General features: G+C 41.4%; 2 protein-coding genes across 2 annotated transcripts in view; both read right to left on the bottom strand.

The window, feature by feature from the left end:
* Positions 1-2657, bottom strand: part of LOC111842668 (tyrosine-protein kinase ABL1-like) — a 40098-nt gene extending 37441 nt beyond the window's left edge. Inside the window, exon 1 of the mRNA XM_023809526.2 lies at positions 631-2657. Coding sequence (XP_023665294.2) covers positions 631-760 — 130 coding nt within the window. The 5' untranslated portion in view covers positions 761-2657. The remainder of the gene's footprint in view (positions 1-630) is intronic.
* Positions 2658-4901: 2244 nt separating this feature from the next.
* Positions 4902-9781, bottom strand: prdm12b (PR domain containing 12b). Its single transcript, XM_023809604.2, has 5 exons — positions 9389-9781; positions 7474-7664; positions 7149-7304; positions 6919-7033; positions 4902-6502 (listed from the first exon to the last, which is right to left on the bottom strand). The coding sequence occupies exons 1-5, from the start codon at positions 9606-9608 to the stop codon at positions 6066-6068; spliced, it is 1119 nt and encodes a 372-aa protein (XP_023665372.1). The 5' UTR covers positions 9609-9781; the 3' UTR covers positions 4902-6065.
* Positions 9782-14337: the final 4556 nt, after the last annotated feature.

Below are 14337 nucleotides of genomic sequence, written 5' to 3'. Positions count from 1 at the left end.
TAGGCAATTAGACATTACCACCCACTACATAAGAAACCAGACATTTTATTCCATGTAATATCATCAGTAATGACAGAAAAAAATCAGAGCCAGACCTTGTTTCATTTATATTATGCACAGGAAACCAAGGAGGTCACTAAACAGTTTTTGAAAGGGATCAGTACCAGTCAAGCCAGGAAATTGTATAAAGGCAGCATTTATCAATGAGATATTCAATGATAAGTGTACACTCTCCATTCAGGTAGCAGCTGCACACCACAGCATAGGGTACTAGCCTTCTCTACCAAACAGCAGAATTCAGAGAACACACAGATAACACCCAATCGATGAGCAGTAGACTCAGAACTATACTGAAATCTTCCAAAAATGTCCTCAATCAGCATTCGCAATACACTCAGCAATAAACCAAAGGGTTTCCTTATGGTCCCATAACCATGAACTCTCCAGAGGTGTAAAATGATGCCAGGAGGATGACAATGAAAGTGAAGCAGTGCTTCAAAAGCAGTGGGTATACCAAGAAAAGGCAGGGCCTGGTGTTGTGGCTCTCAAACAAATACAAAAACATAACGAAAAGGGGAGTCTGGGCAAGGCAGCTGGTCCTAAGCTGAAGGGAGAAGGCGCCGCACCTACCGTGCTCCTCGAAGACGTTGCAGTGCTGCAGTCCCAGCCGGGCCTCCTTCTTTCCCCCTTTGATGAAGTGCAGCGCCGGCAGGCTTGGTTTCCTCGGGTCGCCAGCGCTCTTCCCTGGCTGTTGCCCCATAAAGGCAGTATGCTGGCCACGGATGGGTCACACGCAAAGTGCCGGCACCCCGATACGGGACAGGGCTAACGCCTAGCAGCAGAGCCACCGACACACGCTGTCCGTCGTTTTGCCGTTAGAGCGCATGAGAGCTTAAGATCGCATCCTATACTTAACCCTGACTAAAATGTGCTGCCCAGATGCAACAACAGAGTGTGTAAGGTCAGTACTTAAACCACCTGTACATCATATATTAAATCTCCTAGTATGTCTATGATATGGCCTCATTTAAGTCAGTAGAAAAAAAGACAATCAAAAATGGTCTCCAAAACTGTAGTGTTTCAGGAGGTAGAAGGCACTGATGTACACCAAAAGGCACTTAGTCAAGTATCTTCCAAAAATTATCTGTATATTTTTTGGCCGGATTTGAAATTTTCATTATATTAACATAAAATAATCAAGAACCATACAAAAGCATGCATGAAAATAATATTTACCTATGCATACAGAGCACACTGAGCTGATGAGGATGTGTTTGAAAGTCACATTCTCCAGGGCTAAAGGCACTGTTTGGGCACATTATGTGGAAACAAATCACTGTAATAATAACTTAAATCAGTAGTGTAAGCAGTTACACAAAGTTAACTACAATAAAGCGGTTTAAAGGATTAACTATTGCTATGCCTTTAGTTTTCACCACTGAACATCCATGGTTCTATTCAAGATGTACTCACAGTAAAATTCTGTCTATTTGGAAGGAATGGATAAAGATTCTTGATTATAATAGCGCTTAAAATATTTTCTTTCATGGAAGCAGTAAATACATAATATAAACCTATGCTCTTCTGATAAGCAAATAAATATCCAGTCGATCTCTTATAGTAAGCGTACACACTTATGTTAACGTTATAAAAAGATCATTCACACACGTGTGCGTCCTGGAGTCACAGTACCGTTCCTCGGAGTGGTTTTGACCCAGCAGTATCGGATCCTCCAACCTCGTACTCAACCCAGAACGATCATTTCGTTACCATCTTCCATCTAGCTTCCAGAAATTCACGAAGGTGTCCGCTCGCCTTTCCCGTGAAATCCTGGGTTTAGGCTCATTTCTGACGAGCATTATGAAAGCCATCATACCGCGTAGTACACAAGGCGCACCTACACTGGCGTGCACAAACCTGCGCTACTAGCTCGCTGAACTCGCCGATCAAGTAAAGATAAACGCGATCTACCACCTGAAAAGCTGATCCAAGTGTGGCCGAGCGTGGGCTGTAAAGTCACTCTAAGCATAGTTCATTTAGATAGCTGACAACAACATCAGAGAAATCCTGCCCTCTGCGTGGATAAAGCACATAGGTACCTGTGCACCTCGCCCCCTTCAGACACTGCATTATCGTTGGGTAAGGACTACGTGTAAAGACGCATACTCCTCAACTGCTTCCCTCCAAGAAAACGGCAAAGGTTCTTCTACCAAGACAAAATCGGTGTCTGTAACACGGGGACAAGACGCGATTTTCGTCTGAAAAAGTTTAAAGAATCAAGTGGAACCCAGTGTTTCAGACCCAAACGTGCAGGGCCTGAGGATTTGGAGAAGTCAGCTCCACCCCCTCGAGCACTTGTGATTCTCTTCAGATGTCTTATGTGGCCAGTCCTCCCGTACTCAGGAGCCAGCCCTGGGCTCGCAGTACCTGGACCTGCAGCGCTCTTCCGAGATTGTGCAACTGCGTGTCCCTTTATCTACTGTCTAACTTTGCGTCAGAAAGTTGTGCCACTTCTTGTGAATGGGCCGATGGACAGCTCGCACGTTTCTTTCTTTCGTTGTTAATTTCTAAACCTTTTAAAAGTAAAGGCACCGGAGGCTCGTTTGACTCGCAGGGCTGCGAACCACCATGTTCCCGTTGAATAAACATCAGGCAACGTGACGTCCGACGTCAGCCAACGCGTTTGGCGCATGCGCCGCACAACCATCGTCACGTGGATTTGTGTGACAGCCGACGGCGAGCGCTCGGCTTGTAAGAATGCTTTATTCTCATTATATATAACGAGAACATAAACAAATTTACGAGATGTTTTGCAGATATTTGGCATACACAGCCTAAATCAGTCTACTGAATGGGTATATTTTAAAAGTTTCAGTCAAAAGTAAACACCATGGTTTCAGTAATAAATAAAATAATTTAAATAAAGCAATGTAGTTGCGAAGATTAATTATGACTATTAGCTGAGTTTAATATGCACTTACAGAATCTTTAGCACCCTAGATATTAACTGGATCAACCCACTTCAAATGTTGTGCCTCACCGAAGCGACGACTCAACGAAGTACTCATTCACGGGTAACTAGCCCCACCTCGTGGACAGAATCTTTACTAATGCTGATACCATGGCAAATCCTCTAAGCCAGTGGTACCCACCTCAGGACCCAGGTTATTCATTGGTCATAATAAATAATAATTATAATAATAATGAAAATCTCATAAGGCAGGTGCTTTGAATTCATAATGTCTTTGATCACATTAACTTTAATTGCATTCATTTTGATACCTATAGTGGATAACAGTATGAGCTGTAGTAAAGTTTAACATGCAGACAATAAAATCTTTTCATGATATTAATAGATTAATTGTAAAAAAAATATATATTGACACCTCTATTAATCTTTTCTCATCTTGAAATCTGGTCTGTAGGGCTCTAGGTGGTCTGGTCTCTAGGGCTCTAGGTGGTCTGGTCTGCAGGGATCTAGGTGGTCTGGTCTGGTCTGCAGGGCTCTAGGTGGTCTGGTCTGCAGGGTTCTAGGTGGTCTGGTCTGGTCTGTAGGGCTCTAGGTGGTCTGGTCTCTAGGGCTCTAGGTGGTCTGGTCTGCAGGGCTCTAGGTGGTCTGGTCTGGTCTGCAGGGCTCTAAGTGGTCTGGTCTGCAGGGTTCTAGGTGGTCTGGTCTGGTCTGCAGGGCTCTAGGTGGTCTGGTGTGCAGGGTTCTAGGTGGTCTGGTCTGGTCTGCAGGGCTCTAGGTGGTCTGGTGTGCAGGGTTCTAGGTGGTCTGGTCTGGTCTGCAGGGCTCTAGGTGGTCTGGTCTGCAGGGCTCTAGGTGGTCTGGTCTGGTCTGCAGGGCTCTAAGTGGTCTGGTCTGCAGGACTCTAGGTGGTCTGCTCTGGTCTGTAGGGCTCTAAGTGGTCTGGTCTGCAGGGTTCTAGGTGGTCTGGTCTGGTCTGCAGGGCTCTAGGTGGTCTGGTGTGCAGGGTTCTAGGTGGTCTGGTCTGGTCTCGTCTTCTTCTTCTTGCCACTTTACTTACATTGTTTTTCTTTCTGGTGTCACCCAGCGGCGTCGCAAGAGCATGGACACCCTGACTGATTCAGGGAGCCCAGCACTTTACAGGGGCGCTTGAATACATAAAATTATACGATTATATAATGTAATGGGGGCGGGGGCCCAGAATGTCTAGCTAGTCCCCTGGTGATACTGTGCAAACCTAGCATGGCCCTTGACACCATGCCCCTCCCACCACATCGCAGTGCCCTCCCGCCACATCGCAGTGCCCTCCCACCACATCGCAGTGCCCTCCCGCCCGAGACAACATGAAATTAGCTGGTAGCTTTCGCGCCCCCCAGAAGTTGGCACCATACATCGCATAGTGGTTCTGTGCTGGCACTGCGGGGGGCACAAGCACGCCAGTTTCACTTTGTGTAGGACAGTGCCTCACTCTGGCTGCCTTTTGGACCGACTGGTCCTGTGCCCATCCAGTCCAGGACTGGCCTGGTTAAATATGGCAATGCCTATAACATCTTTAAAACACACTGGCCCTCTAATCTACTGAAATGTGTCATAATAAGAAAACACTTAAATGTTATTGTGATTGATATATTGTTCATGCACATTAAAATGACATTATGCAGCATAATTTAGGGTAGTACAAAATTAAAATGTATTCTTAAAAATAAAATGTTTGCTTAGGGTAACTGTTACTATAATTCATACATATTTCATTTGGCTGTGTGATTCATATCCCTTTACCACTGTGTGAACTTTTTTCCATGCATCACTGGAAATGAACTTTGTAGCCAATTGCTATGCAAATTAAAATACATTTTAGCAATGTTTCTGCAAATGTGTACATTCATTTATGTTAAAGCTATATTACTTGCACAGATGCACAAAAATACATATGTGTTTACCACAAACTCATTTATTTTTCTTTTATTCATAATACAAGGTGAAAATACAGTTATTTACATCTGCATACATAGTATTCGTAATATATATAATACCAAAGTTTTGTAATAAAGTTTTACATACATGTACAGGGATAAAGTGACTATTCAGTATTTGTGGAAGTAAAGCACGAGTTTAAAATTATATTTACACTGTCTATATATTCTTTTATTTACATTTATCTGAAATTTCTTATTCATCTTCGCTAACAGCGATGTAATAACACAGAGTGTACACAAGGGGCATACAATTCCAGGTTTATGGAATCCCTTGTGTTACCCCACCAGGGGTCGTCATTTTTCACTCAATGTCAGCAGGTCGTTGCTCCCTCTCAATACGTAACCACTTTAATCACTTAATAATCGCTTTCCAAAAACCTAAGGAGCTCTTTGAAATTCATAACTATTTCAGACTTAAGAACGCTTGGGAAATTGGCATGGTTATGGCACCAAGTTCAATCGATGCTATAACCAATAAAAATAGTTTGCATGCAAACGAAGAGTAGTTCAATAATAATTCTCAGAAATGCATGGTCTGGCAAACCACAATTGTCTCATGCGTTGGGAAGTAACAAATAGATTTTGCAGTGACCGTTAATCATTTTTGTCAACCAAATCAGAACCATGCTGCAATTACTTTGCATGAACAATGCTAAAATTATGTTCTTGTGAGGTTTTTGGTAAGGAGGTATATAAAGATTATATAAGGATTACAGTCAACATTCTAAACATACTGACAAAACAACAGACTGCATATCATCCTTAATGACACACTGAAATCAGTAGTCACTTAGCACTGGGGGACAGGAGGGGTCTGTTCTTGGTAAGTCATACATTAATTTGTCCATTGGAGTAAATTCTGAAAATGTGTAGTGCATTCCATTAATCCCCAAAATGCAACCTAACTTGACATATTCTGGTTCATCAAATTACTCCTGCTGAACTGCTGATTTAAAATGGAAAAAAAATCTCTGGTTGTCATTAAAGAGTCAGGACCTAAAAAAAAAAACAGAGCTACTGTGAACATAGGACAGACATATCAGAGATATAGAAAGACACAGTGAAGCGCTTTATGTTCTGTGTTTGCAGCAGTCTGCACACTAAGGGGCTGCACTCCTCCATTACAGCACCATTGTGGGAATGTGGTGAACCAGGGAGGCGGGGTGGGGAACGGGTGCCATCTGGGGGGGGGGTGGGGAATGAGCCTGTAAGGCCACCACAGAGGCTGCCCCTGTGGGCCGGTGCCTGGCGCTCTTCTGGTGTGCCCGCAGTCCAGCCAGCTGCGAGTAGGCACTCTGGCACACGTGGCACTTGTATGGCCGCTCGCCGGTGTGCAGCCGCACGTGGTTGCGAAGCGTGGAGGACTGGCTGAAGCGGCGGTTGCAGAAGCGGCAGACGAAGGGCTTGTCCAGCGTGTGGATGCGCATGTGTGAGCGCAGGTTGCTGCGGGAGTTGAAGCCACGGTGGCAGATGACGCAGCGCATGCGGCTAGCCGTTGACGAGGAGGACGAGGACGAGGAGGACGAGGACGAGGAGCCGTCGGACAGGTGGAAATCATCTGTTAGAGTGAGGAAAGAACCGGGGAACTTTAGTGCATTATTGGATATCACATCTCCTAATGAACCTGAACACATGAGGCTCATCTGAAAGAAGACAAAAGAATTTTTATATCAACAGATTACAGACTGCAAGGCCAACAGTTACAGAAAAAATATACTCTTCTGTATGTACTGTATTGGACTGTATTACACCACACACTGTAGGTTCACAGACCAAGGGCTTTGACTTGATAGTGATCTTCCTCTTTAAACAAACTCTGCCTACGGTGACATCTGAAAGGGCTGAGAGGTAACGACCACATGCACTAATGAAGTCTATTGTCCTGTGAATAGCCTGATAATGATCAGTCCAGCCACGTCCCTTATCTCCTCCACACCCTTTTTGCTCCTGGCAACTTCAAGCAAAGTTCCTCACCGGTCTTGCTTTTCTTCTGCTGCTCGTCCTCCATACCAGGGACACCAGGAATCCCCAAGAAGGTATTGTGAGAGTTTCCATACCACACCAGAAGCTCCTGATCAGGGGGTATGGTCTGCGAGAACAAAACAAACATTGTGAACTTAAGCAGTGCAAAATAATTGTAAATTTTAAAATGACAAATATGTTAGTGATAAAAGTGTTCGCGATGTTGTGGAAATCAGGATCACCTCCACAGCCTTGTAAAAGATGCTGCTGCCGATTTGCACTACTTCGAGGTTCTGCTCTTGCTCATTACGGGCGCACTTGATGTATGTCATCCAGCTGCGGTGGTCCTCCTGGCTGGCATCGATGAAGTAGCGCACAGTGCCGTCCTCGTTAAACACCTGCGAACATCAGGACGTACTTTATTCAGAACGACTGATCCAGAACAAGTACTGAGGCTGCGCAAGTCCATATCTCCCGTAATAACTTACGAGGCAAAGTCATTTTTACGTCCTTTTCCTGAAAAATCGAATTTGGTTTGTGGTTTGTCTTGAATACGCTGCAGCTTACCTCCCACATTAGATTATTGTTCTTGAAGAGGTCCACGTGCTCTGGTGTGATAACTCTGCCGGTAAACGGTCCCATTTCTGTGCCAGCCTTGATCCATGTTTTGGAGAAAATCCCGAGACCCTCTCCTGGAATAGAGCTCTGGGCGATGATTACTTCACTCGGCAGCACCAGACTCGACAGCTTCTGAACTTCTGCAGAAAGAACAGGGTATCAGAGAAGTACAGAATTCGCGCAAAGCGTCGCCAAGCCCACAGCAACAGGCGATAACGCAAAACAGAAAGAAAACGTTTTGAGGTTAGTGCACAACCACGAAAGCAACTTTTGCATGCAGTTGCCACGCATTTGCGTATTTGGGCAAAATTATGATACCAATTAGAACATTCATATATAAAAATACTCAAAATCAGTACAATTTATATTTTTACCTCAACATTTTTCATAATGAAGGTGTTGTACGCCAATACTGATGTGAAATTTTCTATGAACATTTTTAAACATTCTAAAACTGATAATACGGTTGGGCTACGTAATTGTTTCATTGTAGCACTATTTCAGAATAGTAACAGGGAAGTGGCTGTGTGATCCGTTCAGATAGGCTGCGAAATATTTTTTCCATCAGATAATGAGATTATATGGATAAGGTTAAACATTGTTCAAGGGACAGAGTGCTCGGAATACATTTTCCTTCTTTTCAAGCAGCTAAGGAAAAAACTTTTTATGGTTATTTAATGTTAAAATCAAAGGAATTATATCTGAGACGGGAAAATGGGGCCAAGATCGGGGTTAAATGGTCCTCTATTACTTGGCATCCAACAATTCGCCATGCCTTAGATGTGATATACATTCTTTAAACTCGACTGGAAAGAAATGGCTAATTCCAAATTCATTATCCCTTTAAGAACTTTGTAGCAATAAATTTAGTCTGAATGAAATGAGGACTTGTTTAAAAGGAGAAGGAATTTCTCTAACAAAAATGGAAAGGCGATTAGATGGTTGACATGGTGTGAATGGCAATAGAATTAGCCTTCACGGTGTATTAGCGGAGGAACAGCAATCTTTTAAGGAGAGAGAAAGGGAAAAGTGCAGGCGCGCCATAGCTGCCAAAGCAGGGGAAAAGAAACTGTCCGGAGATTGATGAATGGGGCATAAAACCTGGGACATCTTAAAGAAAGGGGACTTTTCATTCTCTATAGTGCTCGGTTTAAGTGGAAAACTTTCTCAGGTCAAGCACAACGTTAACCAAATGAATTTAATTCCCTTCTTCTTTAAGTCAGCAACAGTTACACGCCTAACAAGCTTCTAAATGCGAGGTATCAATGTGCTAAATGGGTTAATACGCTAAATGGGTGGAAATAAAGGAGAAAGTGGGAAAATACTGGAGAACAGTAATGGGAAAGTCACGGAGACCTTGGGAAGAATTTTCCAACAGTGAGTACCGTATACGTTTTTACTTTTAAATCCATTCTGTCTGTCAGTGGGAGCCAGAGAAAGTTTATTGAAGTTTTATACCTTGTCGATTATAAGAACGATTTTTATTCGAATGTTGTTTATAGCCTAATTCACGTCGGTAACCTGGCAGTACAAATTATTGTGAGTAAACGACGAAAAAGACGATGTGTTTACCATAAGAGGTCAAAACGACAAGATTAAGCAGAAACCCCAATGTACCTGAGCAGCGTCTTTATATAATGTTACATATGCTGTATAACATTTCACCAAGCATATGAGCCAAAGTTCGATTACATCTAATTATAAACAGTAAATACAAATGATATTATAATTAAATATTCCATGTTTGGCATGCAATACATCAACACACTTACTAGGCTCCAATATCATATAACCCACAAAAAATAAAGGCAAAAACAATCAGACAATCATTTATCAAATACGATTCTTCCGTTGTTTAACTCACCTCCTGAGAAAGACTGTGCCAGAACTTCTGCGGTGAACGCTGTCTTGGGACTGATGTTGCTGGTCTTCTCTTCAAAAAGGTGTTCCCCGAGCACGTTTCTCCATCGACCGTAGAGAAAGCTGTGGAGGATGTCGGATGTAATGATTTCAGACAATGACAGACTCTGCTGTTTAAATCCAGACTTCAGTACCAAAGCCTCTGCTGGCAAAACCGAGCCCATGTCAGTAGTCTAAGTAAAATTTAAATGGAACAAAATAAGGTGTTAAACTCGACTTATTTTGTTTATAGTAATGTAGTATACTAAACTAAACTAAGGATGAAAAGCTAGATATTCTCTAACAGTAATGTAATCTTTATATAGGTATATATATATGGTGCCAAATAGTATTCCTCTTTGGCGTACGGCTTGGTTGAGATGCTCTGTCTCAGTTCCCTTTATATGCCGCCGGTTTGACCCTCTCTAATTAGTTATTAATGACCCACCCCTTATGTTCTATAGACTTGTTCTACCAGAAAAAAAGAGCCAAGCCTTTATTGAGTGGCCACTCCTTTGGGGAACGGGGGGGGGGGGGGGGGGGGGGGGTGGTGTTGGGCTGTAGGGGGACTGGGGGGGGGGGGGGGGGTGTCCAAGATACAACAACCACCTTACCGCAATAATAACAAGCCTCCTCTCACCATGCGCTCACCAGTGAGGCATCCTCACCCGCTGCCGTCTCCACTAAGGAGCCTAACGCCTCTGCTTCGCGCGCCGGCGGCAAAAACCCGACTAACTAAGGACAAAACCAGCTACCAGCATGAAAACAAACACCTTTATTGGATTAATTGTAAAGGATCAGCACATATGCATAGTTTATTTTGTATCCAGCTTACTCTACGCACTCCGCATAAACACACGAGAAACATAATGGAACCCAGCAGATTTGAGGCATTTTAAGTGTAATAAAAGAAACGAATACCCCAAAAAGTCGTAATAATATTGTGGCACTGTCCTACTCTTCCTCTTAAAATATGTATCATAGTCACATTATCTTAAATCCAACAATCATGAAACATATAAAGTTAATTTTCATTTTATAAATATCCTCATTACGCTTGTATCCGATGAAAGTGTAACATTTGATGGAGCGAGAAAATCTAAATAAAAATCATCCGGATACATGCACATTCAAACACAAAAAACTATATATTATATTTTATATTATATATATATATATATACACACACACACACAAAAAAAAATTGGATATATATCCTGCGCGTATGTTTTTGTGTCTTCAGAAATCAGTAATGGAAAAAAATCCGTCAGTGTGTCTTCTTAAAGAACAAGAACAAACATCCTGAATAATGCATTCAGATTCCTTTTAAAAATAAAAAAAAAATAACATGCTATTCATATGATATATGGGAATAGACATTTTGCGAAGTATTCCCCCTTGCCAAATGTTACAGCAAAACCTTAATGACGCAAAATTATAATGTGTATTTCGAGTCGAAGATAAATTATAATGAAAACATATCGTCCGGTCCAAACTGTAAAACTGAACCTTTAAAAAATATATTAAATGGACATCATAAAATATAAATAAAATATTTCTGTGCGAATACTCCATGTAGTAATGTCTCCTATTTTTGGTTAACAAAAGGCCGCCCGAGATTTCATTAGCTTTTCATCACATTGTGAACATTAATAATATTACAGTACTTGAAAGTATAGTTTGATGTTATTTAACGTATTGTCCGCGGTCACAGAAATATGTAAAGCTCACTTGGCGAAGTATATATTTTCTATTCCTTCTATTTTATTCCACTAAGCGGTTTAATATTCATTGGATATTAATAAAAGGCATAAGTATTGTGTCAGTGTTTAGAGGTGTATATAGCTCTTCTTTCAATAGGCACAGTTCTTTCTATTTTCCTCTCTTTTTCCTGGGTTGATGGACTGCGAGAAAATGGGCAGTTTCCCCCCTTTTCCTGCAGAGAGAACATCTTTATTCCATCCCAGGCTCGCGGGTTTCCTATTCAGGTTTCTCCGAAATAATGTCAGTCGAAAGAAAAGTGCTGCAAATCAATCTTTCATGGTGTTTTTGAGGGCAATTTGACATCCATGCACTCTTCTTTTATTTGGATAACTACAAGGGGATGGTCCAAAATCTGGACAAGGTTGGGGTCTGACGAGTAGGGACTAGGAATGAAATGAAAGTGGCGAAACGGCTTCGCAGTGAAACGGCTCGTATGGAACGCGGTGACGAGCTAAAATGAAGGTGAGTGACAGAGCACGAAAAAAGATTACTGCTCAACAGCTGCTTTTGGGGTCTTCCCCCTCCTTCATTTTTCTTTTTTACTGGGGATTTTTTTCTCTCTCTCCCTCCTTGAATAGGATTTGCACACATTGAGATTGATTTATATTTATTGCAGTTAAACATTTATTGCACTCAAAGATGTTTCAACTTCGAAAAAAGTAAAAGACAGAAAGGGGATGACGGGGAGGGGGAGAAGAAAGGGGTCTTTATTAAAGAGGTATTAAATAAATCCTTTTGAGAGAATATGCGTTGGCCAAGTTTAATTTGATCTGCTTTGCGGTAATGAACCCATTATTTCTCATCGTTCTATACGTAAGATATGTTTACCTGTTAAAACCGGGAATCTATTTAACTAAAGGTTATTTAAAGCGTTTTTCCATCAGTTATTAAAAATAATTTAAATAGATTTATCACATGAAAGCCATTTAGTAGTGTTCGCATCCAGTGACATTAAATCAAAATTTATCCAAGGTCACCACTTAAACAGATGCGTCAAATGTTTCGGCGCTATGAATTCCTTTTACAGTACACGCTGTATGAGTGAAATGAAGCAACAATACAAACCCGAAGTCGTTTAATAAATCACGCAGCACAAAAAAGAAATATCTGCGACCACAGCCGTCCTTAAGCGTAAGCAGCTGTCATGTTTTATCATTTAACGGTGACCTTAAAATTTAGGTAAAGCGAAGAAAACGAAGGGGAAAACAGAACCAAATTATAAATGGGCATCTATTTAAGACGTGTGTAAAATGGTCCCTTAATATCAGTTAATTTACATATTTTTTTAATAAGTTGAGGTTTTCAACCACAAAAAAATCATATGAAATCGAAAGCATTATATTTTTAAGTGTGTATATAAATATATGCATAGCTAAAAAAGAGTAATAGGATAAAATCAATTTGGAAAAATTTAGGACTGTTGAAGCGCAATCATTGCACCCACTGGCTCATTTCTGGGGAATATATCATTATTTCAAAGCCAATTAGTGGGGATACTTGCAGGACATCCGTTTCAGTTATCGGTAAACATTACTTAATAGACGAAGAGCAATTTGTAAGGCAGAAAAATAAAGCTAATGTTAAAAGAACTTAAAGTTACCCCTGTGCGTAATTTATTTAACATTCATGGCTTTCCCCCCCTTCCCAGCGCAGTTCTGTTGCACAAAGAAGCAAGCTGTTTCGGGAGCTTTTATAATAGGAGAAAGGACAAGAATCCTGGAATAATAGAGATCTGCAAATGTTTTTCAATAGATTTGACTCAATGAACAGTGGATTTTTCCAGGGTAAGAAAATAGACGAGTTTGGCTGGAAAGCCGCGACTGAATTTAATGGGGAAGAGCGAGAGAGCGATGGTTTTTTATTTGATAGGATAAAATTTAATTAGCTTAGTACAGCCCTTGAAAGACAAAGGGAACTCAATATGTACCCAATCTGAATCTCTTTGGGGAAACAGACTGCTGAAAGTCAAAAGAACTGGGGAGAGAAAGGCAAGCTTTTTCAACTGGGGACAGAGAGAATGAGGAGAGCTGAGGGAGACGGCAGGTGACTGGCACGCGTAAAAACAAGGGGGACACTTTTGGCACAAGGCTGATTATTTGAAAGAGAAAAAGGGAGAGACAAAAATAGAGGTTTCTCCAGGTTTTGCCCACTTAGACCAGCTGAAGACGTGGAGATGAAAAGACCGAAAGGAGCAGAGGAGGTTCTAAAGCAAACAGAAGCCATTAAAAAGCTGTTTGGGTGGAGTGCCACACCAGAGAGGTGGTTATGGGAATGCGCCCAAATGGTGTGCTAGAAATTGCCCATGAAAACAGGCATCAATTTTGTCAGACATTTATACATATTCATAGTCTGCATGCAGACAATTCTTAGAGCACTTATTCATATAGCACTAATTCTTTCGGTACATTACAAGCACACATTTGCACACGTTCAATAACTCACCCGGAGAGCAGTGTTCGTCTAGTGCGGTTCTTCATTTGGCGGCGTTACGCCATTTGTTTTAGGAAATTAAATTTTAACCGAAACGAGTGCTTTATTTAACAGTAGTTTCAAAATCGGTGTAACTCGTCATAAAAGGATTTTTTATCACTTCACCAAACACAAAAGGCATGAGAGCCATAAGCGTAAAGATTTCAGAAAGGTCTAAACGGCTGGGAAAAAAAAACCTTCGCTCAGGCTACTTATGGTTAAAAAAATTACCATATCGTACATTAACTGGCTTCAACCATCTGTTTAACACACAAACAAGAATTGAACTATTAAACAAACTAAATGACGATTATAGACCGAAGGGAAAGTGCAAATTGCAGTTAATGAAGAGAGTTTGTGAAATCATGTCAACACCAACATAAATTATTCCACTTTTATTTGTGAGCATCCGTTTAAATATCAAAGATCACTTATATGAAATACCAAACATCTTCTCGGCCAACAAACGATCTATTGGCTGTGGAAGGTCAGTGTCCTCGCTCTTCGTATCTTCACAGGTGCGCGCTTAATATAATTTTCTGTACCAAAGTTTTTTTGTTTCCCCCTTCTGTCTCCCCCAAGGTAAGAGCTTTCAGGACTCAAAACATAAAAATACTTAAATTCTGATGAATTCCTACATGACATTCAACAGGGTCAACTAGTTTTTTTTTCTCCCCCAAA

Source organism: Paramormyrops kingsleyae, chromosome 2, assembly GCF_048594095.1.
Source record: "Paramormyrops kingsleyae isolate MSU_618 chromosome 2, PKINGS_0.4, whole genome shotgun sequence".
Taxonomy (NCBI): Eukaryota; Metazoa; Chordata; class Actinopteri; order Osteoglossiformes; family Mormyridae; genus Paramormyrops; species Paramormyrops kingsleyae.
This window is presented reverse-complemented; position numbering and strand designations above follow the sequence as displayed.